At 35.3% G+C, this 25451-nt stretch overlaps 1 protein-coding gene across 2 annotated transcripts in view; it reads right to left on the reverse strand.

Moving 5' to 3' along the window:
- Window positions 1-25451, reverse strand: part of LRP1B (LDL receptor related protein 1B) — a 1943477-nt gene that overhangs the window by 297502 nt on the left and 1620524 nt on the right. For both annotated transcript variants that reach the window (XM_055261032.2, XM_063631317.1), the window contains exons 44-49: window positions 23537-23729; window positions 22732-22857; window positions 18201-18329; window positions 15668-15787; window positions 7581-7694; window positions 7189-7338 (exon numbers count right to left, since the gene is read on the reverse strand). In XM_055261032.2, the coding sequence (XP_055117007.1) occupies window positions 7189-7338; window positions 7581-7694; window positions 15668-15787; window positions 18201-18329; window positions 22732-22857; window positions 23537-23729 (832 nt within the window). The remainder of the gene's footprint in view (window positions 1-7188; window positions 7339-7580; window positions 7695-15667; window positions 15788-18200; window positions 18330-22731; window positions 22858-23536; window positions 23730-25451) is intronic.

The raw sequence follows: 25451 nt of genomic DNA on the forward strand, positions 1-25451 counted from the left end.
AAGAATCAATATCGTAAAACTGGCCACACTGCCCAAGGTAATTTATAGATGCAATGCCATCCCCATCAAGCTACCAGTGACTTTCTTCACAGAATTGGAAAAAAACTACTTTAAAGTCCATACGGAACCAAAAAAAGAGCCCACATTGCCAAGAAAATCCTAAGGAAAAAGAACAAAGCTGGAAGCATCACACTACCTGACTTCAAACTATACTACAAGTTTACAGTAACCAAAACAGCATGATACTGGTACAAAAACAGCATGATACTGGTACCAAAACAGAGATATAGATCAATGGAACAGAACAGAGGCCTCAGAAATAACACTACACATCTACAACTATCTGATCTTTGACAAACCTAACAAAAGCAAGAAATGCGGAAAGGATTCGCTATTTAATAAATGGTGCTGGGAAAATTGGCTAGCCATATGTAGAAAGCTGAAACTAGATCCCTTCCTTACGCCTTATACAAAAATTAATTCAAGATGGATTAAAGACTTAAACGTTAGGCCTAAAACCATAAAAACCCTAGAAGAACCCCTAGACAGTACCATTCAGGACATAGGCATGGGCAAGGACTTCACGACTAAAACCCGAAAAGCAATGGCAACAAAAGCCAAAACAGACAAATGGGATCTAATTAAACTAAAGAGATTCTGCACAGCAAAAGCAACTACCATCAGAGTGAACAGGCATCCTACAGAATGGAAGAAAATGTTTGCAATCTACTTATCTGACAAAGGGCTAATATCCAGAATCTACAAAGAACTTAAACAAATTTACAAGAAAAAATCAAAACAACCCCATCAAAAAGTGGACAAAGGATATAAACAGACACTTCTCAAAAGAAGACATTTATGCAGCCAACAGACACATGAAAAAAATGCTTATCATCACTGCTCATCAGAGAAATGCAAATCAAAACCACAATGAGATACCATCTCACACCAGTTAGAATAGCGATCATTAAAAAGTCAGGAAACAACAGGTGCTGGAGAGGATGTGGAGAAATAGGAACGCTTTTACACTGTTGGGAGTGTAAACTAGTTCAACCATTGTGGAAGACAGTGTGACGATTCCTCAAGGATCTAGAACTAGAAATACCACTTGACCCAGTGATCCTATTACTGGGTATATACCCAAAGGATTATAAATCATGCTACTATAAAGACACATGCACATGTATGTTTATTGCGGCACTATTCACAATAGCAAAGACTTGGAACCAACCCAAATGTCTATCAATGATAGACTGGATTAAGAAAATGTGGCACATATACACCATGGAAGACTATGCAACCATAGAAAAGGATGAGTTCATGTCCTTTGTAAGGACATGGATGAAGCTGGAGACCATCATTCTGAGCAAACTATCACAAGGACAGAAAACCAAACACGGCCTGTTCTCACTCATAGGTGGGAATTGAACAATGAGAACACTTGGGCACAGGAAGGGGAATATCACACACTGGGGTCTGTTGTGGGGTTGGGGGATGGGGGAGGAATAGCATTAGGAGAAATGCCTAATGTAGATGGCGAGTTGATGGGTACAGCATAGCAACATGGCACATGTATACATATGTAACAAACCTGTGCATTGTGCCCATGTACCCTAGAACTTAAAGTATAATTTTTTAAAAAAGGAAAAATGGAAGAATCTCAGTGCCAGTTTCATGAGTCTAAAGTAATAAGTGTCTATATTTCTTTTAAGTATTTTATATAATTAATTTTTTTAATGTGAAAGACCCGCAGTGAGCTACAGTCAAATGCTCTAGAATTTAGAATATGGATAGCAAGAATACTCAACAAAACCCAAGAGAAGGTTGAAATCTAACACTAAGAAAACAGAAAAAAAAAAAAAAATTCAGGATTTGAAAGACAACATAGCAGTATTAAGAAAGAACCAAACAGAACTTTCGGAATTAAAAAAATCACTACAGAAATTCAAAATACAATTGAAAGCCTTAACAATCGACTAGACCAAGCAGAAGAAAGAATTCCAAAGCTTTAAGACTGGTCCTTCAGATTAATTTTGTTTTTCAAAAATAAAGAAAAAAGAATTTTAGAAAATGAACAAAGCTTTTGAGAAATATAGGATCATGAAAAGTGATAAAATCTATGACTTACTGAGATACATGAGAGAGAAGAAGAGGAAGTATGCAACTTAGAAAACATATTTGATGGTATAATTCGTGAAAATATCCCCAATCTTGCTAGAGAAATCAACAGACAGATTCAAGATAGCCAGAGATCTCCTGCAAGATACTGAACAAGACAATCATCCCCAATTCACAGCACATGGTCATTGGGCTATCCAACATCAACACAAAAGAAGTTTGAAAGCAGCTACAAAAATGGACCATATCACCTATAAAGTGAAACCTAGCGGACTAACAACAGACTTCCCAGCAGAAACCTTAAAATCCAGAAGAGATTGGGGACCTATTTTTAGCATTCTTAAGGAAAATAAATGCCAGTTAAGAATGTTATATTCCACCACACTAACCTCCATAAATAAAGGAGAAATAAAGTCTTTCCCAGACAAGCAATTGTTAAAGGACTAGATCACCACCAGATCAGTACTAGAAGAGAGCCTTAAGGGGGTTCTTTGAATGGAAATGAAAGAATGATACTACCACAAAAGAACACATAAGCACACAGCTCATGAACCCTATAAAACAACTACACAAATGACACTAAAAATCACCTAGCTAACAACACTACAACAAGAACAAAATCTCACATATCAATATTAACCTTGAATGTAAATGGCCTTCAAAGACATAGAGTTGTAAACTGGATAAAAAAGCAAAACCTATCCTTCTGCCATCTTCAAGGGACCTATCTGACACCCATAGGCTCAAAGAAAAGGATGGAGAAAGGTCTATCATGCAAATGGAAAACAAAAAAGAGCAGTATTTGCTATTCTTACATCAGATAAAACAGACTTTAAAACAACAACAGTAGAAAAAAATAAAGAAGAGCACCTAGACTAATAAAACTAGTTCTTCTAGACCTACAAAACAACTTGATAGCCACACAATAACAGTAGCGGAATTCAATACCCCAGTGACATCATTAAGTCAATGAGGCAGAAAACTAACAAGGAAATTCTGAATGTAATTCAACACTTGACCAATTGGACCTAACAGACATCCACAAAACACTCTAGACTACTATAGCATATACATTCTTCTCATCTGTACACAAAATGTACTCTAAAGTTAACCACGTGTGGTCATAAAACAAGCCTCAATAAATTTTTTAAAAATACCAAATTCTCAGGCCTCAGTGAAATAAAAATAGAAAAAATAGAAATCAATAACCAGAGTAATAGTCAAAACCACACAATATGGAAACTAAAACTTGCTCCGAATGAATTTTGGGTAAACAGTGAAATTAAAGCAGATAACAAATGATTATTGGAAATAAATGAAAGCAGAGACACAATATACCAAAACCTCTGAGATGTCACAAAAGCAGTATTAAAAGGAAGGTTTATAGTACTTAAATGTCTACATCAAAAAGATAGAAAGAGCTCAAATAACAATCTGACTGCACCTAAACGAACCAAGAAAATAAAAAACTAATCCCAAAGCCAAGAGAAGAAAAAAACTAAAATCAAAGCAGAACAAAATAAAATGAGACCCCAAAAAACTATACAAGGATCAATGAAATGAAATGCTGGTTCTTTTAAAGGATAGACAGTGTTGATGGACCGCTTGTTAGATTAACCAAAAAAAAGAGAGAAGACTAAAATAAGCACAATCAGAAATGACAAAGGCAGCATAACAACTGATCCCACAAAATATCATCGGAAACTATTGTGAACACCTGTATGCATACATACTATAAAATCTAGAGAAAATGAATAAATTTCTGGAATGGCACAATCTCCCAAAATTGAGTAAGGAAGACATTAAAAATGTGAATAGATCGATGAGTTCTAAAGCTGAATCAGTAATAAAAAACATGCAAATAAAAAAAAGCCCTGGAACAGATATATTCACAGCCAAATTCTACCAGATGTACAAAGAGCTGATACCAATGCTGCTGAAACTGTTCCAAATAAGTAAGGAGGTGAGATTTCTCCCTAACTCATTCTATGAAATCAGGATCATCCTAATACCAAAATCTGACAAAGACACAACCACCACCACAGCAAAACTACAGACCCATATCCTTAATGAACATAGGAACAAAAACCTATAACAAAATACTAGCAAACCAAATCCAGTGGCACATCAAAAATCTAATTCACAACAGGCAAGTAGGCTTTATTCCTGGGATTCCAGGTTGGTGCAACATATGCAAATCAATAAGTATGATTCACTACATAAACGGAATTAGGAACTAAACCCACGTGATCATCTCAATAGACACAGAAAAAGCATTCAATAAAATCCAATATCCCTTCATGATAACAATCCTCGACAAACTAGTCATGGAAAGAACAGTAAGAGCCATCTGTGACAAACCCAAAGCCCACCTCAAACTGAAGGTGCAAAAGCTGGAATCATTCCCCCTGAGATCTGGAACAAGACAAAGATGCTCACTCTCATCACTCCTTTTCAACATAGTATAGGAAATCTTAGCCAGAGCAATCAGGCTAGAGAAAGAAATAAAAGGCATGCAAATAGAAAAATAGGAAATCAAACTATTTCTCTTCACTGACATCATAAATGTACACCTAAAGACTCTGCAAAAAAGGCCCCTAGATCTCATAATCAAGTTTAGTGAAGATGCAAAATTAATGTATAAAAATCAGTAGCATTACTATACACAAATAAAGTTCAAGCTGAGGGCTAAATAAAAAAACACAATCCCACTTACCATATGCAAAATAATGAAACTGGACTCCTACCTCTTATCATATACAAAAATTAAGTCAAAGAAGTTTGAAGACTTAAATGTATGATCTCAAACTATGAAAACATTAGAAGAAATCCTAAGAAATGCTTTTCTGGACACAGTCCTAGGAAAAGAATTTATGACTAAGTCCTCAAAAGCAATTGCAACAAAAACAGAAATTGACAAGTGGGACTTCATTAAACTAAAGAGCTTCTGCAAAACAACAACAAAAAACTATCAACAGAGTGAACAGGTACCCTGGGAGAAAATATTTTCCAACTATGTATCTGGCAAAGAACAAGTATCCAGAATCTATAAGGAATTTAAATAAGAAATAAAAAAACAAAACCATTAAAAATGGGTCAAGTATAGAAACAGACACTTCTCAAAAGAAGACATAAAAGTGGCCAACAAACACATAAAAAAGTGCTCAATATCACTAATCATGAGAGAAATGCAAATCAAAACCACGAGGTCCCATCTCATAGTAGTCGGAATGCCTTTTGTTTAAAAAGTCAAAAAATAAGATGTTGGTGAGGTTGTGGAGAAAAAGAAACACTTATATACTGTTGATAGGAATGTAAGTTAGTTTAGCCCATGTGAAAAGTCGTTTGGAGATTTCTCAAAAACTAAAAGTAGAACTATGATTTAACCCAATCTCATCACATACTCAAAGGAAAATAAAGATACATGCACTCATATATGTTTACTGAAATACTACTCACAATAGCAAATATATTAAATTAATGTAGATGTCCATCAGTGGTGGACTGGATAAAGAATATATGGTACACATACACCATGGAATTCTATGCAGTCATAAAAAAGCGAAATCATGTCTTTTGCAGTAACATGAATGTAGCTCGAGAGCATTATCCTAAGTAAATCAATGCAAGAACAGAAAACCAAATATCACATGTTCCCAGTTATAAGTGGGAGCTAAACACTGAATACACAAAGAAGTAAATATGGAACAATAGATACTGGAGACTCCAAAAGGAGAGAGGGAGGAAGGGGGCAAAGGACTGAAAAACTATTGGGTACCATGTTCACTAAATGGGTGACAGGATCAGTACGAGCCCAAACCTCAGCATCATGCAATATTCCCAAGTAATAAGGCTGCACATGTCCACTCTGAGTTTAAAATAAAAATTTAAACAATTATATACATTATAAAAGAACCATCAAAAATTTAGAAATAATAAATGTATCATCTACTAAAAAATCTGATTTTCATAGCAGATTGTGTGTGTATAAACTTTTGTGTAAAATACTTATGAATATAATTTCTTAAAATTGTTTAAAAGTTATTATATATCAACTAAACATGAAAAACACGGGTGTGGCAGCAGGGTGGAGAGAGGCAAACCAGTACGAGACAAAATTTAATAGTGTCCTACAAAGAATCTCTACTTCCAGTTATACATAGTTCTTTTTATAATTTTTTTTAAATTTCATATCCTCAAATAGAAAGAAACAGTCAAGAACTTTGCTGGAAGGCATTCTTCTAAGAATGTAGATGACAGTTTTCAGGGCTTATATATGTAAAGATGGTTAACAGTCAGATATAAATAAACCTGTGTTAACTTGATTCAATAATGATTATAACCATTACTCAAATTACTACGCCAAAGGATTTTGTAAACTGCATTAAAACATTGCTGTAGGCTGGCGTGGTGGCTCACGCTTTTAATCCCAGCACTTTGGGAGGCCGAGGCGGGTGGATCACGAGGTCAGGAGATCGAGACCACAGTGAAACCCCGTCTCTACTAAAAATACAAAAAATTAGCCGGGCGTGGTGGCGGGCGCCTGTAGTCCCAGCTACTGGGAGAGGCTGAGGCAGGAGAATGGCGTGAACCCAGGAGGCGGAGCTTGCAGTGAGCCGAGATTGCGCCACTGCACTCCAGCCTGGGCGACAGAGCGAGACTCTGTCTCAAAAAAAAAAAAAAAAAAATTGCTGTACAATAACACTGAGTAAAGCCAGTCGTAAGAAACATTGTTTCTCTTCTTTTATGAAGTTATTTCTAGGTATGTAATAATTCTGTTGAAGGATTATAAATTAAAAATTTGAAAGACTTAATCACCAATTTTGAAAGGATTAATAACTAAACATAAAAAATTCATCCAAATTTAAGACGGTTTCTTGAATATCATTTTGTAACTCACTTAAAAAGATCAAGCGGTATGTTTGTTTAATTACATTTTAGTCTGTGCCATTTAAATTTTAATGTCAATAATTGATATTAAGAATGAAAATTTAAAAATTCACTCTATATAACTAGGTAGCCTCAAAATCTCCAAGGCAAAGCCTGTGTTTTTCTAAAATCTAGTATTACCTGGGCACTTTAATTCATCTGAATAGTCCCCACAGTCATTAGACCCGTCGCATATCCAGGTTGGCAGAACACACAGTGAGGTAGAATTACATCTTATGAACCCTGTGGTTTTCACTCCAAGTTTATAGAAATGTGTGCAGTCTGTGTTATCTAGAAGAAGGTAAACAAAAAAATGAAAAATCACCTCATTTGCACAGATTATGAGCCTTCTATGTAGGTCATAGAGATGAGAAAAGTTAACTTCATTTGAGGAAACAGATATGTAATTATCCCACACAACAGGGGTTAATTACATACCAATTTTGGACAAAGTTCAGTAAAATCTTACAGTGTTCAATGCAATGCCAAAAGTGCCCAAGCATAAACAGACAAAAGGTAGTGGAATATCTTACTGCAGTTCTTTTCATCTGAAGCATCTGCACAATCTATGTTCTGGTTGCATCGTGCTGATCTTGGAATACAAGTCCCATCTGCACAGCGGAACTCAACCGTGGCACAGGTTGAAACTAGAAAAACAGGTACATAAACAAATGGGAATATGGGACAGAATGACTCCTTGCTTTTACTCTTTGAATATTTCAATTATTTTATATAATTTTGTTTGGTTTTGCTTTCGTAACTCTGGGAAGCCAAACTTGACCCCTGAACCCCACCTTCAAGCGTGGGTTAGATGCCTCTTATATGTCTTCCCCTATCACACAATTCTTCTCTCTGTTGTGGTATTTAGCATATTGCATTGCAGCTGCCTGTTTAAGTACCTGAAGTCTCACTAACTAAATGTAAGCTCCATGAGAGCAGGGCCTATGCTGTGTTCATATCATATTGCTGTGGTAATATCACCCTAGCACTGAGCCAAAAAAAAAAAAAGAATGTTGCTGGAAATTCTCTCTCTTTCCACCTTCAACATTCCAAGGTTATGACAGTAGGCAAATGCCTGATTAAATACCTACTGGGAAATCCCAACCTGGTTGCCAAGAAGTGAAGCATTTCCTGCTATAATAGAGAGAGACACAGATAGAAACAGGAATGAAGAGATGGGCAGGGGGAACCACTGAACACTGGCTTTGTTTCTCACAGGGAACAGCTTATCACTACTAGAAAGTCATCTATGCTATCTCATACTCTGTTACATGGCCATATGATCATTTATATTTAATATAAGAAATAGGATGCCTCATGCCAAGGAACATATACATGTGTCATTCCTTATTATTGTTGTTATAAAAGTCATCCAATTCTCTGCTCTACTTAAATGAAAATTAGATTCAATATGCTATGTCATTATACACATTTTGTATAAAGTATCTTATTTTTAATCATATATTCCTTTCTAAGTTGCTTATCCATTCATAATCATATAATGGTGCAGTAAAATGTTGTGAATGGGTACATGACGTGCTATGTATGTTAAATTAACTTAGGTGATATTTCTATTCCAAATTCAAATTTCTACAAGTTGATTACATTAAAGGACAACCTGAAGGGCCCTTTGATTATGCCACTTTTACTAGTGTTGATATTTTAAAGAGCCTATTTAATTATAAATAGAAATTATATCAATCACAAATGGTTAAAATGCTCTTTTAAAATATGCAGATTTTACTCAAGGGTGTGTATGTCATTTGTATTTCATAATGTACGGTTCTTATTATATTGAATTGTATCTCAAAATTGCATACTTATCTGTTCAAATGATGATTAGAATAAATGCTTTATTTACAATTTGCAATTATAATTGCTTCACTTTTGTATTAAAAATGATACCACAAAATGTGAAACAGATAATGCTATTGTAAGTAGAGAGAAATGAATTGTTCCAAAACAGAAAAATAATAGTTTTTTTCTTTAATGTCTATAAGAGCAAAACCTCTTTTATATTCCTGCGTGTTACATTTCATATTCTATTTTTTCAATAGAAATAGTAAAGCAATATATAACATAAATATAATCATGTCAATCATTTACCTTTTGTTTTTGGCTTCACCATCTACTAGTAGTTTCTTACTTTGTTCCAAAAGATTGCTTATAATCTCTTTTTAGAAGACAGATTGCATTTCTCTGTTTAATAACATTTTAGGTAGTTATGATATTCCTAAGTAAGCCTATAATGGTTCATCTCATAATGCACTTGAGTTTCTATCTGCTTGAAGTTAGAGTTTAGGATGCCAGGAAGATACTAATAGGACACTTGCAACTCGTTTCACCATCACCATCTGCCTCCAATCTCCCAAAGAGAATCCTCTGTCTGAGTGAAAAGTACTGGCAGAGACAATGAAGAGGCGAACGTAGGGAATGGCATTTTAGACAGTCAAGAAAACTGGAAATTCAGCGATTTCACAGTAATAGGGTTTTAAAAACCAGTACTGGTAGTTCTGAGGTAACAGAGAAAGTAAAGGAGAACTTGGGAGAAGAGTGGAAGGACATGTGGGACAAATGGAACACAGTCTTAGATTGAGTTCTGGAAACAAGAAAGAAATAGAGGACCTCGAACTACATGAAAATAAATTTTAACTTTGAAGTTCAGAAGAGTGGTTAGAAAGTAGTAATTTTTAAAAAAACTGTATTATAAAGCATAAGGAAATAGATAAAGGAAGAAGTTCACAGGGTAGAACAAAGAGTAGAAGATTTGCAGGATGTATTTATTTTTTTCTCCTATTTTCCAAAATAGCAATAGGGCTAATGAATCCTTGGGAGGGGGGCAAGGATGGGCTATCAGAGTGTGGAAGAGGTGCAAGTAGGAACAGATTGTCCCTTTGTACCTGACCCTGTCTCCACATATTGCATTATTTGGTATAGGGTTTGAGAACCACCAGAGAGTTAGACAGGGTGATGAAAGTTGTTGAAGAATTTTGTAAGCAGTAGGAGCAAGGTGACTGTGGGGATTAATATCACCTTCATTAACAGGCAAGGAAGGATAATCCTGTGAGGGAAAAAAAAAAAATCTACAGAAATAGTAGGAACTTCATTAAATAACTAAACACATCTCTTGCCAAAACCTCTTTCTGTCTGTTGCTTCAACTATATTTCTTCTTCACTTTGTTTGGGTCAGTTAAGTACTGAAGTTTGTTTCATCCATACAGTGATTTTTGAGGAAGAAAGATACTGAAATCTCTAATTTGTCAAGTGAATATGAAAGTTTTCTGACAATATTTCCTCGGGCTAAGAGTCCTGAAAAAGAGAGAAAAATAAAATAATATGGTCCAAATAAAGATAAGCCAAGGGAGAGATACTACACTTTTCCCTCCAGGTAGTCCGAAAGAAAAAGCAAGCTTATGAAGCATGAGTGAAAACACCCTACAGCCACAGCAGGAATAGCAATGAGGCACTACAAAGGAAGAAGATCTGTCAGGGATTGTGGATCAAAAGTAGCAGCAAGAGAGAAAGTAAAACCACTCTCTGTAATATACTTTAATTTTACTATTTCTTCCACTTTCTTTTTAGCACGTCAGCTAAAATATTTAATGAGATTTGAAAGATTTAAAAATCAATGGCCTTTCTGTGGTTCTTAGGATGTTTCTTATAAATAACCCAAGTCAATTCTCTCTTCCAACATCCCTTACCCAACTTATAGCAAAGGGAAGCTGAAATGGGGGGGAAAAAAAGCACTAAGTTTGCTCTCATATCTCCTTTTCGTTTACTTTCAAACAACGTCTTTTATTTAATTATTTAATTCACCCCTTAGGTTCTAAGGGTGCACAAATCTAGAAGGAATGCCAATTTCTTCTCCAGCTATGTTTATCCTTTTCCTTTAGCTTGTTGTTTATGGAATCTTTCAAAGGTTTGCTATGAACTTAGGAAAAAACAAATGCCAGTTTCCTCGCCTTTAGGGAGCGTCAGAACTGCTGGCCCCCAGTCTACCTAAAAGTACTTCCGTAGCCCAAGGAATTTCATGTACTTCCCAAAGGGAGCAGTTTGTACTCATCTCAACAGGGAAGGAAGCACATCATGCACCCTCCCTGAATATATTCACTCGACTTGCCATGCAACCAGAAGAGGAGTACAACACGACAAACTTATCAACAATGCCTCATCTCCCCACCTCCAGATGGCCTGACGTCTAAAGCTCTCAATCATGAAAGCCCTCTATAAAGGGGCAGTAAATTAAAAAAAAAAGATGAAGATTTGGCATGTTTCTTTTCCCCAAAAAGAGAAGAAACCAAAAGCAATTAATTGCAACACCCTTTCTACTCTGTAAACAGACTCTCTGCTCTTGTGAAATTTAAAAAAAAGTAATAATTACTACTAACATCTAAATTCAGCAAAGTATAATAGTACTTCAGATAATTTACAGATGGCTCCACCATAGCCTCTTACTACAGTCTATCAAAATCTCCCTGTATATACTGACTTCCAATTGTATCACTTTATCTTTTATATTTTATTTTGATTAAAAAGTGATAGGTGGGCCGGGAGCGGTGGCTCACGCTTGTAATCCCAGCACTTTGGGAGGCCGAGGCGGGCGGATCACGAGGTCAGGAGATCGAGACCACGGTGAAACCCCGTCTCTACTAAAAATACAAAAAAAATTAGCCGGGCGTGGTGGCGGGCGCCTGTAGTCCCAGCTACTCGGAGAGGCTGAGGCAGGAGAATGGCGTGAAACCGGGAGGCAGAGCTTGCAGTGAGCTGAGATCGCGCCACTGCACTCCAGCCTGGGCGACAGAGCGAGACTCCGTCTCAAAAAAAAAAAAAAAAAAAAGTGACAGGTGATTTGCATGTCTGCATATATGTACAAAAAAGCACTGCATCTCTACATTGCACTGACAATAGAAAGAGAGAAGGGGTAACTGGAAGGAAGGTCTTGGAAAGAGACCTCTTTTCCCTTCTCCCGGAGCCATTATCTATGCCTTTTCCTTTGTCATCTTTTTGCACTATAAGGGAGATAGTTGGTGGAAACACATTTGCACAATATAAGTCTTTATCAGACAGCCTGGCTTGTGGGTTATGGACCCAGAGAAGTCTTCCTTCCATAGCTTGAAAGGCACTCTACAAGGACACTATGTTAATAAACTTAAAATGAGAAAAAAAATCAAAACTAAAAGATTCAATTAAGAGTAATCTTTCATCCAAACAGCTACCCATTTGTTTATCCTAAAGGAGCTGGTCCATTGAATTAAATTCACTAATTTCTGTTAAGTAATAAAGTATATGCTTGTGTTTCCATGAGCAATTTTAGTTTCAAATGTCCTGCATTCAGCCTGACCAGCTTTAAGGCATAAGTTTTGCTTGTGTATTTTTAAGATATCCAACTGTTATAATTTTGCCATAAAAGAAAGGTTAAGGGGGAAGCTTCATTCCCAAAGGCACTGTTCTGTGCCCAAGAGTATGACTGAGATAGTTATAACACAGAAACCAAGAGTTTAGACTAAAAAAGAGGAAATATCTATTTGAGTTATTTTATTGTTATTCAGCAGCTGGTATTGATATCATTAGGCAGAATAAAATCTATTTATATTTTAGAAGACTTACTGCTTCAACCAGCCACATGAGAATTTAATAAACACCTACCATATATGAGCTATTATATTTCATAAACCCAAACACACTAATTTATTTACCACTTTTGAAAATATACTTTCATTTCTGGAGAAAACCCATAGTAACATATCATCTTCCCATAGTATCTTTTGATGAATCTTGCCTTAAAATCTATTTTCTGTATTTATTGCTCAGTTCCTGCACATTCTTTCTTGATAACTTTACCTTTAACCTGGCTTAATGCCTGCATTATATTTTCCTCTCCTGCTTACAAATAATTGACAGGACATACCTATTTCTAGGTCTTCTCATTTCTTTTCCTCCTTTCTTCCAAATGCTAATTTATTTCTCTCGCTTACTTCCAGTGTCTGACTATATTTTACCTTTTTAAATCTTTTATGAGTAATAGGTAACTCAATCGGCAAATGTAATTAGCTCTCCCTAAACTACAGTGTCAACCTTAGATGTTAATCTATGCAAGTGCTTCCCCAAAGTCACACTGTCTAAGATGGCAGAGTAACTTCCCAACATTCCATATAGCTACAAAATAATTTGCACACGTTCTGCCCTCTTCCTCAACTCTGCATAGCCCTGTCATCACAACTGTACTTCATACCTTTCCTTTACATCAATCTTTTCTGAAAACAGTTTACATTCACTGTCTTTACTCCCTTACCACCCATTTTCTGCTTTCGCCCAACGTGCATTTGCTTTCCTCTACTATTCCACTGACCTGACACACATGAATGTAATCAAGCGAGTATCTACTATTTGCCAAATATGATGGATACCTCCAGTTCATGCCTGCCCTCTTACCCTTTCTGTAGCACTTGAAAATGCTAAATGATCCTCCTTTCTCGAGAAAATAATTTCTTAAGCATATCCTTCTATTAGCCCTGCAGGCTACTTCACCTTTTCATATATAATTTGTTATTTAAATAAGTAATTTTGATGCACTCTACTCTTGCAATCATTACTCCACACTTCCTCTGAGTTTTTCTCCTTAATGTGCCCCAAATCAATACTTCTGTTCAACATCTATTACCTGAGTTCCAAATCTCTACCTATCTACATGCCTGTGAGACAGCTTCATTTAGATTTCCTCAAGTGCTCCAATCTCAAAATGCAAACTATCCTTATTGTCTTATCCCCCTTCCCACACAAATAAATCTTATTATTATAGGTTTCATTAACACAATCCTATTCTTTTTGTTCCTTTTTGAAATGTAAATTTGATTATATTTGGCCTGCTTTAAACCTTTAGTGACTTTCTAGTGACTACAAGATAAAGCTTGAGTTACTTCACATGGCACAAAATGCTCCTTCATGCCCTGGCTCCTTCCGGTACCTTCTCTGTTTTTTGTTTGTTTGTTTGTTTTGGTTTTTTGGGGGGGTGGGTGGGACGGAGCCTTACTCTATTGCCAAGTCGGAGTGCAGTGACGTGATCTTAGCTCACTGCAACCTTCACCTCTCGGGTTCAAGCGATTCTCCTGCCTCAGCATCCGGAGTAGCTGGGACTACAGGCGAGTGCAACCACGCCCGGCTAATTTTTGTATTTTTAGTAGAGATGGGGTTTCACCATGTTGACCAGTATGGTCTCGATCTCTTGACCTCGTGATATGCCCACCTCAGCCTCCCAAAGTGCTGGGATTACAGGCATGAGCCACCGCGCCTGGCCCATCTGTTTTTACCACTCTCTTACATGTAATCTGTCTGTGACTATATCAAATTACTTTCAGTTTCAATGCTAGTCCTTCTACTTGGAATTCTCTTTTGTTTCATTCATTGTACCTTATTTGTAGTTTAAGACTCAGTTTAAATTCAGTACGGCCTATGAAATCTTTCAGGATACTTGCAAGCCAAAAAACAAAAAAGACATATGGGTGTTCTTACGTGTGCAATCACAGCACGAGATATAAATATATATATATATATATATATATATCTTGATCTGTTTACATGGCTGTCTTAGAGTTAGAATTTGATATTCTTGAGTACAGGCACATGTCTTATGAATTTTGTGTCTCGAACCTTAATGCATTGCACTCAATAAAGTGTGTTCATTGAATGGAAAGGCTCTAAGGTGATAATGCTTTGGAAATATCTGTGGAGTCCAGATTTAAGAAGGCTTTCAATGTCAGACTAAAACTTATCATTTATTCTGCAAACATTGGTATTCCATTAAAAGTTTCTTTATCAATGAAATATACATATATATACAAAAGCCAGTGCTAACATAGCATTCACTATTGCCAAATACTGTTCTAACCTTATTTAATATTGTTATTCTTATTTAATTATTTTTCCTACCTTGCTATTTGGGAAACTGAGACACAGAATAGTTAAGCGTGATATCCAAATTTAGACAGTAAGTGTTGGGGCAGCAGTTCTAACTCAGGTAGTTTGGCTTCATCATCTATCCCAATAGTCACTTTTGGAAAATGTTAAACAGTATTAGCATGACTGATGACGTAGGGATGAGCTGGAAAAAGTATAGGCAGGGAAACCAGGTAAAGGGATACTCTGTTAACCCAGGCTTAAAGCGGATTGAAATGGAAGATATTTCAAAGAACTGGAAGATTTGTTGATGATTGGATATGTGGGAAGGAGAAATTAAGGAGAACACCAAAGTTTCCCATCCAGTGGTTAGGAAAATGTGATCATGAGTAAAACAGAGAACTAAGGAATAAAGGGCAACATTTTTGGAGCAGAAAATTCAATGTTACACATTCTGGTAGAAATGTCCGAATCCAGGAAGGTGGAACTGAAGATGTGAGAAATTATAAGAGTTTTAAAGTGAGGAAAGGAGTAGAAAACAGAAATAGAGAGCATAGTCAGAATTTTCACGTAACTTTAGCAACTCCATTCCAACAGCATTTACCAAAGTGTGATCCATAGATGTTACTAGGTGTTATATGCCATAGAGCTCTCAGAAACGAATGTGGAAAAGTTCAGGAAACACTTAGCACATCAATATTCTGAGATTGATGGAACAAGTATTCACCTTTACAGTCGAATTCATCAGAATTGTCTCCGCAGTCATTTTCTCCATCACATAACTTGCCATGAGGAATGCAGCGGCGATTATAGCATGGCTTGAAGCCTCTTCGACAGCTTCTGTTTTCTTATAAATAAAAGTAGAAACACACAACCAGAGATCATATAGAAATATTTGTACAAAATGAAAATCACAGATAATATTTCATTCATAATGACTGGATTATGGATCTATAAAACAAGTGCTGTGCCATATAAAAGCTCTGGATTAGAAGGTTTACGTGTTGTCAAAGAGTAGTTCATTCAGTAAGGGCCCTTTTTGACTTAGTGTTTTAACTTTAGTGATTCATGCCTGGAGATCTTTTCAAGTTATACCCACGTTATTGTTTCTGGCACTTCTGTCAAGTAGCACAGAAATAAACTCATATCACATATTCAATTCTGAAGCAATAAATATGTACCTCAAACGTAACAAAAACACACCAACATCCATTTCCTATATCCTTTGCATCTAGCTGCAAGGATTTTATAATAAGGAAATAAAGCAACAAAGCATGTATTCCTGAATCGGTGTCTCATGGAGTCATCTAAAATAAATATCAATAAATTTTTCTTAAAAATTATCCTAAAATATTTACAGAATTCCCTGAGAAAGAATTACCTTCTGAGTTCTATTTACCATTATGAAAGTTTCTTGACATTCTCTGATTTGGGGCAGAAGCTACCACTTACAATAATAATAGCTGCCACCTATTAAATGCCAGCTTTGCCCCAGGCTCTGTATTGAGTATATGTGGATAAACAGTTGCTGGTTTAATGCTCTCAACTACCATAAGAGCTAGTTGTCTCATAGCAGAAAACTAAAACACAGAGAAGTGAGTTATGTTACTTACCCTAGTCACACTAGGGTTTGCAAACTAGGCTAATTACACTAGCAGGTTTGGGAACAAAGATTTAACCTCAGGTGTGAGTCCAAAGCCCATACTCTACACCTGGCATTGGCAAACTATTGCCCATAGGCCGGATCTAGCCTGTGAGACTGTTTTTGTATGGTTCTTGGACTAAGAATAGCTTTTACACTTTTAAAGGATGGTAAATAATAAACAATAGAGGATATGTGACAGAAAGCATATATGACCCACAAAACCTAACATATTTACCAGCTGAACCTTTACAGAAAATGCTTGCCAACTCCTGCTCTACACAAATATCATCTGACTTCTACAAAGATAAAAATAACATAAAATATAATCTCAAGTTAACTTATAGTAAATGCAAACCTGTGAGTTTATTGCAATACAATGTATATGCTTTAATATTTTTATATCTTATAGAATATAGCCATTCATTAAAGCGAATATGTTATTTGAGATAAATTCTTTAAGACACTGGTTACACATCAATTATGGACAAATTACATTAGACTCTCATTTTAAATGATGGTGTGTTGTCTCGTAATGTAAAAGAGTGAGAAGACTGTGGATCTCACAGATTCTTTCTCTTATTCTAACTTTTCTTTAATTATTTGGGTGTTATTATTACCCAGATAATCGAATAGAGAAGAAAAGCAGATATAAAATGCAGCAATTTCAGATATAGATTCCAAAATTTTGTGTAGCACATGATGCCAGTGCTATTGGATTTCTAGGATTTAAAATAAATCAGGACAATTTTTTTAAAATCTGGATCAAATATACAATGATTATCAATGATTATGCAAAGACAAATTTCCAGGAAAAAATATTGTTGCAATGAAGGGGAATCTCAGTTGCTTACTAGAGTATAAAAGCTAATCTCTACTCCTGAGGGGCGTAGATGTTGACTATCACTTGGTGTTGCCAAGAGAAGCATAGCTGGTGGAATTCTATGTTTGACGTGGACCATGCCTAAGGCAATGAGCCTTTGTACCAACGGACACTAGCCCCCATGCTAATCCTGGAGACAGAAATAGAATTGACAAGACTTTGATAACCACCCAACAATGTGCTATTGTCTGTTGGTGAAACTCTGCTTCAGAGTAAGCCTGTCCATAACCAAAAATCACTGATGTTTCTGAGTTACATTTTAAAGAAAGTAAGCCTAAAACCTGTTGCTAAAGATGAATAAGTAGGGAGTTCAAAAGATTAGCTACTGCTTTTAAAAATATTCACATTCTGGCTGGGTGTGGTGCTCAGACTGTTATCCTAGCACTCTGTGAGGCTGAAGCGGGAGGATTGCTTGAGCTCAGGAGATTGAGACCAGTCTGGGCAACACAATGAGACCCCGTCTCTTAAAAAAAAAAAAAAAAAAAAAAAAAAAAAGGTCTATTTTGTGGGTAGAAAACCACGAGGAAATTATTTAGTGAATATCTTTGCTATCAAACAGGAGATAAAGTACGTCATTTTAACACAAGCAAAGCCACGTCAATTGCCTTAGATACAGGTTAATGAGAGACATTAAATAAATTATCCACATAAACCAAGCAGAGACAAGCAAACCAAAAACTGTAAAAGAATCAGAAAACTTTATCTGAAATGAGCAAAGCCATATTAGACACTTACCACAGTAGAGCAGTTTTTCATCTGATTTATCTTTACAGTGAGGAATGCCATCACAGGTGAGCTGGTAGTCAATGCACTCACCATTTCCACATTCAAACTCCAAATAAATGTTGCAGGAGGAATTTTTAGCTGCAAGAAAAAAAAAAAGTCAATGCTTTTGTGCAAAGGCAAATATTTTTTGACACCAGTACAATTATTTTTCTTAATTTTAATTATAAAGTTAAACTAAAATTTATCAAAATGTACAATTAAAGAGCAATGGTCTATGACATTTCTTTATGAAATTAAGATCTTAAAAAATTATTTTTTGGCCAGGTGCAGTGGCTCACGCCTGTAATCTCAGCACTTTTGGAGGCTGAGGTGGGTAGATCATGAGGTCAGGAGATTGAGACCATCCTGAATAACATGGTGAAACCCCATCTACTAAAAATACAAAAAATTAGCCAGACATGGTGGCACGTGCCTGTAGCCCCAGCTACTTGGGGGGTAGAGGCAGGAGAATCGTTTGAACCCGGGAGGTGGAGGATGCAGTGAGTGGAGATCTCGCCACTGCACTCCAGCCTGGGCAACAGGGTGAGACTCTGTATCAAAATAATAATAATTATTTTATATATACTAATATATATTATAATTATTATTATATATAATATATATTATAATATATAACAATTATTATTATATATAATATATTATAATATATAAAAATTATATAATATATTATAATATATAATATTATATAACATATAATATTATATATAATAATATATAATATTATAATATTTAATAATTAAATATTATATAATATATAATAATATAATTATTATTATTATCATTTTTAAAAACAGCCAGTTAAATGAGCTCTGTATATACTGAAAGTGTTTTTGTGTTTTCTTACTGGAATCTATTATATATTTTTCAATATACTAATATTTTTCAGTGCATAGAGTACCCATTTTTGAATGTCTGATGTGAATCATCTCAGTCAAATGAATAGTCCATACTTTTCCCCACCTTCTGGTCTTCCTCCCTAACTATCTTCTGATGAAACCTCAGTAGCAAGTTATATTGTTCGGAAATATCAGAATTGTTAAAATAAGCCACCTGTCTGATCCATGTGTGGGAGGTTCCCGGGAGCAGACTCTTTTGCTGCCATACGTGACGAGCACCTACTCCATGAAATGTGCAGGAATCAGTGGGATGAGGTGCAGGAGGACAGTGGTCAAGTGGAAAGCGTGTGCACCTGACGCTATGGACTCCAGATGACCGCTGTCAGAAAGTCCATTTCTAAATCTCAGAATTTTTATTAGAAATTAAGAGTTTGAGTTTTTAGGTGATTTGTCCTAATTTGTAAGCCAAGAGTCTGAAAGTACAAAAAGGTATTTTCTACAGGTAAGTTTCATCCTTATAATGGCAATATATGATCCCTATTTTGAAGGGTCTCTATTGAGGACAATGGACTTATTTTTATTCTTCAGTAATAGATTTACTAGCAAACTTTGGGATCCAATTTTTGAGGTATACTGTCTGCTTGCATGTACGTACTCACCCCATTGCTTGCTGAATAATTGTACATTTAAATCCAGTTGTATTAATTATGTTGGAAGTAAGTAGAATTCATTCATCTCTGCTAATGAAAAAATATAGCTTAATTCTATAATTTAGTATTAATTTTTGAGCTTTATTTCAGGAATATTCAATTAAACAGCCACTAATACTATTTGAAGTTTCTAAGGTTTTATTTATTAATCCTAGAATTTAATTAATTTAGTAGAGGATCTATCTAAGCCTTCTTTTTTTTTTTATTACGTCAACTTTTATTTTAGATTCAAGGGGTACATGTGCAGGTTTGTTACATGGGTTTACTACACGATACTGAGGTTTAAGATACGATTGAGCCTGTCACCCAGGTACTGAGCATAGTGCCAATAGTTAATTTTTTAACCTTTGTCCACCATCTTTCTCTCCCCACTCTAACAGACCCAAATGTCCGTTGTTGCCATCTCTATGTCCACGAGTATAGAATGTTTAGCTCCCAGTTATAAATTAGAACACGTGTTATTTGGTTTTCTGTTCCTGGGTCAATTCACTTTATTTATTTGATTTCTAATTTAACTCTTTTGATGATAACAACATGTTCCAAAGATATATATATTTTTTTTTCTTGGTGCAGTCTAGACTTCATTGATCAGTCATTAGCTAAGGCAGAATGTAATTTAAGACAAGCTAGCAAATAATTTAAAACTGAAAAATATTATTAAATTTAAAAAAAGGGTGCTAATATTGCTAAGTGCAATCATCTTAGCATAGAACAAAATTCAGCCGCTTCTTGAAAGTCTATTGAGATTCCTGACTTATTTTTCCTATTTTAAGTATGTATTATTTACTGTGTCTTTTCCAATGAAAAAATAATTGTTATGATGGAAAAGGCCATTTTTAATCTTTTATAATCTTAGTGCCTTTGGGGAAAAGACAAAAACTATTCAAAGATAAATATGTTTTTTTACATTATGCAAAAACAAATATTGTATAAATACAACTCTTCCTCAGGTATGTTCATTTGATGAAATAGGATTGAGTGTTTTCTGCTTCTTTCTGGAAACATTCTCCTGCACAGCAATTACTTCATCTAATTGTATTTACTGTATCTATTTCTTTTATGGATTACAATAAGATTAGCAATGTTTTACGCAAGGGGACTGCCTAATCTTGTCAACAGTTATGACAACAAATGGTTTTCCCTCCTTTGGCCTCAGGTAGGTGTTAGTACATGGCCTTTCACCCCTTTAATGCTCCCATTAATATTCATGAACCACTCTGGGTAAAATCACTTAGATGAGGACACAGATATGCCAGGAACATTCTCATGTTTCTAAAGATGAACTTGACAAGGAGAAGCCAAGAGTTACTTTCTAATCTCTCTGCTGGGCTACAGGATTTCAATACGAATGCACAATGGATGTCGTCTGCCTCTACAACAGATGATGAGCTCTGGGGAATCCAGTATCACTCTACAGTTCCATGTGAATACAGTCGTGATTGTTTAAAATGACAGTTTTCTTCCTGATTCATTTCCTCTCATCAATAGAGAGAAGCTTAGTAGGGACGGCTGTATTGAAGGTATTATGAAGCAAGGACAGGCCTCCACCAAACAGAAATAAGCTTTGCCGTTTTGACTAAAGGCATTGCTTCACTACTACCCTGCAGTGACCTGTGAAAGAAACATGAGTGATTCTAATGCATGGCTAACACTCCAGGCTTACAGATGGCATCAGATCCAGACCATTACAGCTGAAACCACAAAGGCAAACTGAAAGAGTTTAAGCAATTGCCTGAGCAATTCAGAGAAGTGTTAAGTGACAAAGAAATATGGGAATTTGTGGCCCGAAATATGGAAATTGGCCATCTGCATTTAAAATTTTGACCAATTGCATCATTTTCTCATTTGCTTTGACACAGTCTTAAATAAAACAACTTTTACTTTTTTTGCTAAGAGGTGCCTTTTTAGGTTGTAGTATCAACTTTCACAGTGAGAAAATATGCCTATGTTATTTTGTATATGGTATAATAGTTTCCAAGCTAAAGAAAATTATGCCCAAGCACTTGCATTGAAGAGCAGGTAAGAGATAAAATCCTTCCAGTGGAAAGAGAGTAAAAAACGACTGAAGATGAAGATGAAAAATACTTATTTTTATTATGTAGACATATCCAACTCTGTCAATTTTCTGAATGAAAAGATATGAGATGAGGATATATTAATAGGTGAGGAGAGACAAAAAATGTATCAAATTTGACACATCCTGAGAGTGATCTCACCGATTTCCAACAAGATATTTCTCTCCCACCTTATACATAAATTGCCTTAATGTTAAAAGGAAATTAACCTTTTTTAAATTTTGCTTGCAAATTTTTCATGGCAATATTGAAACACTTGAACCCTGATTTATTTTGGAAACAGTTTTGGAAACCTAGCTGTTAATAAGTGTATATTGTAATGGTACTAATTAAAGATTGTAATGCCTTTGGGAGGTATAAACACCATGCAAGGCTGCAATGTTACATTCTTAATTAACAGTTTGGAAATGATTACAAATAAGCTGCATGAGCCATTCTCTCTCATTTACATACGATGATGGACTGTGAGTGGTTTTACTGCAAGGCTACTGATATACCTGTATACCAGTTTATTTCAGCTTCAATTACTTTTGCTATTGATTGAATTCACAAAGTCACAAATGGAAGTTTTCAGATGATCATTGTGTGCAGACACTTCTCTAGCTAGCCCCAGCACTTTCTAGTGCACAACCAGGAAGGTAAAAACATTTGTTACCATTTTGGTTATCATTAACTAGCACATGGTGCTATAACTAAGCAGAACAGTGAACTCAGTTTTCTTTAGAGCAGAGAGATAACATGACTAAGCTTCTAATACTGGAAGAGAGTACAACTTCATGAATACACTAACACAATTTCAGTGATCTGTGTGGAATTTGGAACAGATTTGTCATATTACATTTCAGTTCTCTTTACTTACTCACACATCTGTTGTCCTCTAGCAATATTCGGTCCCCTCTGCAGGAACAATTCACTCTCCCATTGGGAGTTAAAAGGCACAAGTCATGGCAGCCTCCATTCAGTAATGCACATGGAGAAAGTTCACCTACAATAAAGAGGCTGTATTGGTAACCTTTTATATCGAATTCCTATTCTATGTTAGATATATATTAATAGTAAACTATTAGACTGCCTCAATCTCTCAATAATATGTCATTAAAAAGGAACATTCAGGACTTTCGAAAATCTAAGCATTCCTAAGGCTAAGTACATTACAAAAGTATGTAACACGAATGAAATCTTTCTAACACATTTGATACCATGGCATCAAACGAACTAGTTCTGCTAGAAACCACATTGATACTTCAAACTGCAATTTTGTAAGCACTGCATTGACTAAAGAACTGTTAAGCCCAGAGCAAAGTTTATCTATCAAGTATAATTTTCATGGAAACAACTTGATTTGAAAATTCAAAGATATGAAGAGTGAGAATGAAATAAGATTTTTAGAAGAAATAATTAAAAATGAACTGCTCCTGTGATGGTAAATTATGCAATATAGAAGTTGCCTTGAATATTTCAGATAATTTCAATATTTTGAACAGCCAAATCTTGAACACTATTCCTAAGAACTATAAAAAAACAAAATCCACAGTCATAGTAACAAAAAATAATATTTTTTAAAAGAAAAAGCAAATCCAACTATTACTAGAAAACATATATACATTTTTAGAGATCAGAGATTATACAATGAGAAAATACATTCGCTTTCTGTTATAACTTACAGCTATTGGTGTCATTGGCAACAGCTATGATTCCCATTGGCTGATGTGGAATATCAGAACGAAGAATTTTTGTATCTCCTCCTGTGTACTTGTTGGACCGCAGTATAGCTCTTCTTCCCCAGTCTGACCAGAATATATAATTGTCATAAACAGCCAAACTCAGGAAAGTCCCTGGCCCAGATTTAACTATCACCTGAAATAAATTAAAATACTGTATTTTTATGATGAATATATAGACATTTATACATCCACACCTATTTTTGCTTCAAAAATAAAAGATTAGGATTAGTTGGATTTAATTAACAGAAATCATCAGATAAAAATAAAATTTTACTAAATGAATTATGATAATATGCTTTATATTTTATTTAAAATATTGTAGTCATTGTTAGTGACTGCAATGTGTTTTTACATAATATCTCAAGTATAGTTCTGTTTAATTATTCAATGTGTGTAACAAGTGTATTGTTTGGTATTATAAATAAAAATCAACAAGCCAAAATATTAGATGAAGATTATCAACATTTATTAACCTTTAGTAAGAAATCACCAGATATATGTTTGATACTCATCAAGTTCCCAGAACTACACATGGCATATAAAGAACCATAAGATCTAGGTTCTTTCTTCAGGAAGTTCACAGCATGAGTGACTAAACTAGTTGCACGTGTCTAAGAATAAAAGTTTAGAAGTAAAGACCATACTTTCACTCAGATCAAGATGGAGTAAAAGGGACTAGATTGATCTTTTCATCTAAAACAACCACACAACAGTAAAATATAGGAAACAACACTTTTCAACACATTGCACACATCAGGAAATGAAAGGCAGTGATTCCCGGGTAATAGGAAATACTGGGTGCATTCCATGGCATCCACCGTTTACCAGAGAGAAATTATAGGTAGCAGCACACACAGGACAGAAACAGAGCCCAGAGAACTCCATGAATAAAAGTTATGCGAAGTGAAAGTTATGGGTGGCTATATCTCACTGGGCAGAGGGCCAAGAGTAGACAGTTCAGCAGAGGGAACTGTGGGTATCTGAAAAGAGTCATCCTGGAGCATTCAGTCAAGTACTGATAAGTGCGTGCATATGTGTGCGAGCCAACTCCTCCAGGCTGGTGAAAGAACCACGGGAAAGAATTAGAGAGGAGAGTCCTCAAGTTCACACGGGTCCAGAATCATGCCTGTTAACACCATTCAAATATTTAATTCAAATTCTAATTCATGAGACTGAGTACTCGGTACGGTCTGCCTTAGCAGTGGGGAACTATTAACCTAGACTAAATAAACTTTGTTCTAGTCTTCTCTAACAAATCGTAAAAGCCAAGCCTGAAAGGAGAAAACTGTTTCAAACTAGCTTAACTGTTAATAATTTTTTATGAGAATATAAAAATGTATACCAGCAAACTACTATGCAAGGAAAATATAAAAAGGAAGAAAATTCTCAAATCAATGACTTCTGCTTCCACTTCAAGAAACTCGAAGAAAAGTAACTTAAAGTAATAAAAGGAAGAAACTAAAGAAGGGAAATTTAAAAAAATAGAAAACAGAAAAACAATAGAGCAAAATCAGTAAAACTAAAAACTGGGATTTTATGTCAAAAAAAGGGTTAATACGTCATGATAAAATTAGGTTTGTCCCAGGAATACACCTGATTCAATATTAAAAAATTAATCAGCATAATTCACCATGATAGCTGACTAAAGAAGAAAACTCATATACATGTCCCAATACATGCAGAAAAACCATTTGATAATATATGGCTTATATTCTTGACAAAAACTCAAAAAATATGAATAGAAATATAACGAGGCACAAAATAGGGGTGATCACTCTCATTACTTCTATTTAACATTATCCTAGAGTTTCTAACCAGTATAAAAAGGCAAAAATAAATAAATAAATAAATAAAT

This window comes from Symphalangus syndactylus, chromosome 22, assembly GCF_028878055.3.
Source record: "Symphalangus syndactylus isolate Jambi chromosome 22, NHGRI_mSymSyn1-v2.1_pri, whole genome shotgun sequence".
Classification (NCBI taxonomy): Eukaryota; Metazoa; Chordata; class Mammalia; order Primates; family Hylobatidae; genus Symphalangus; species Symphalangus syndactylus.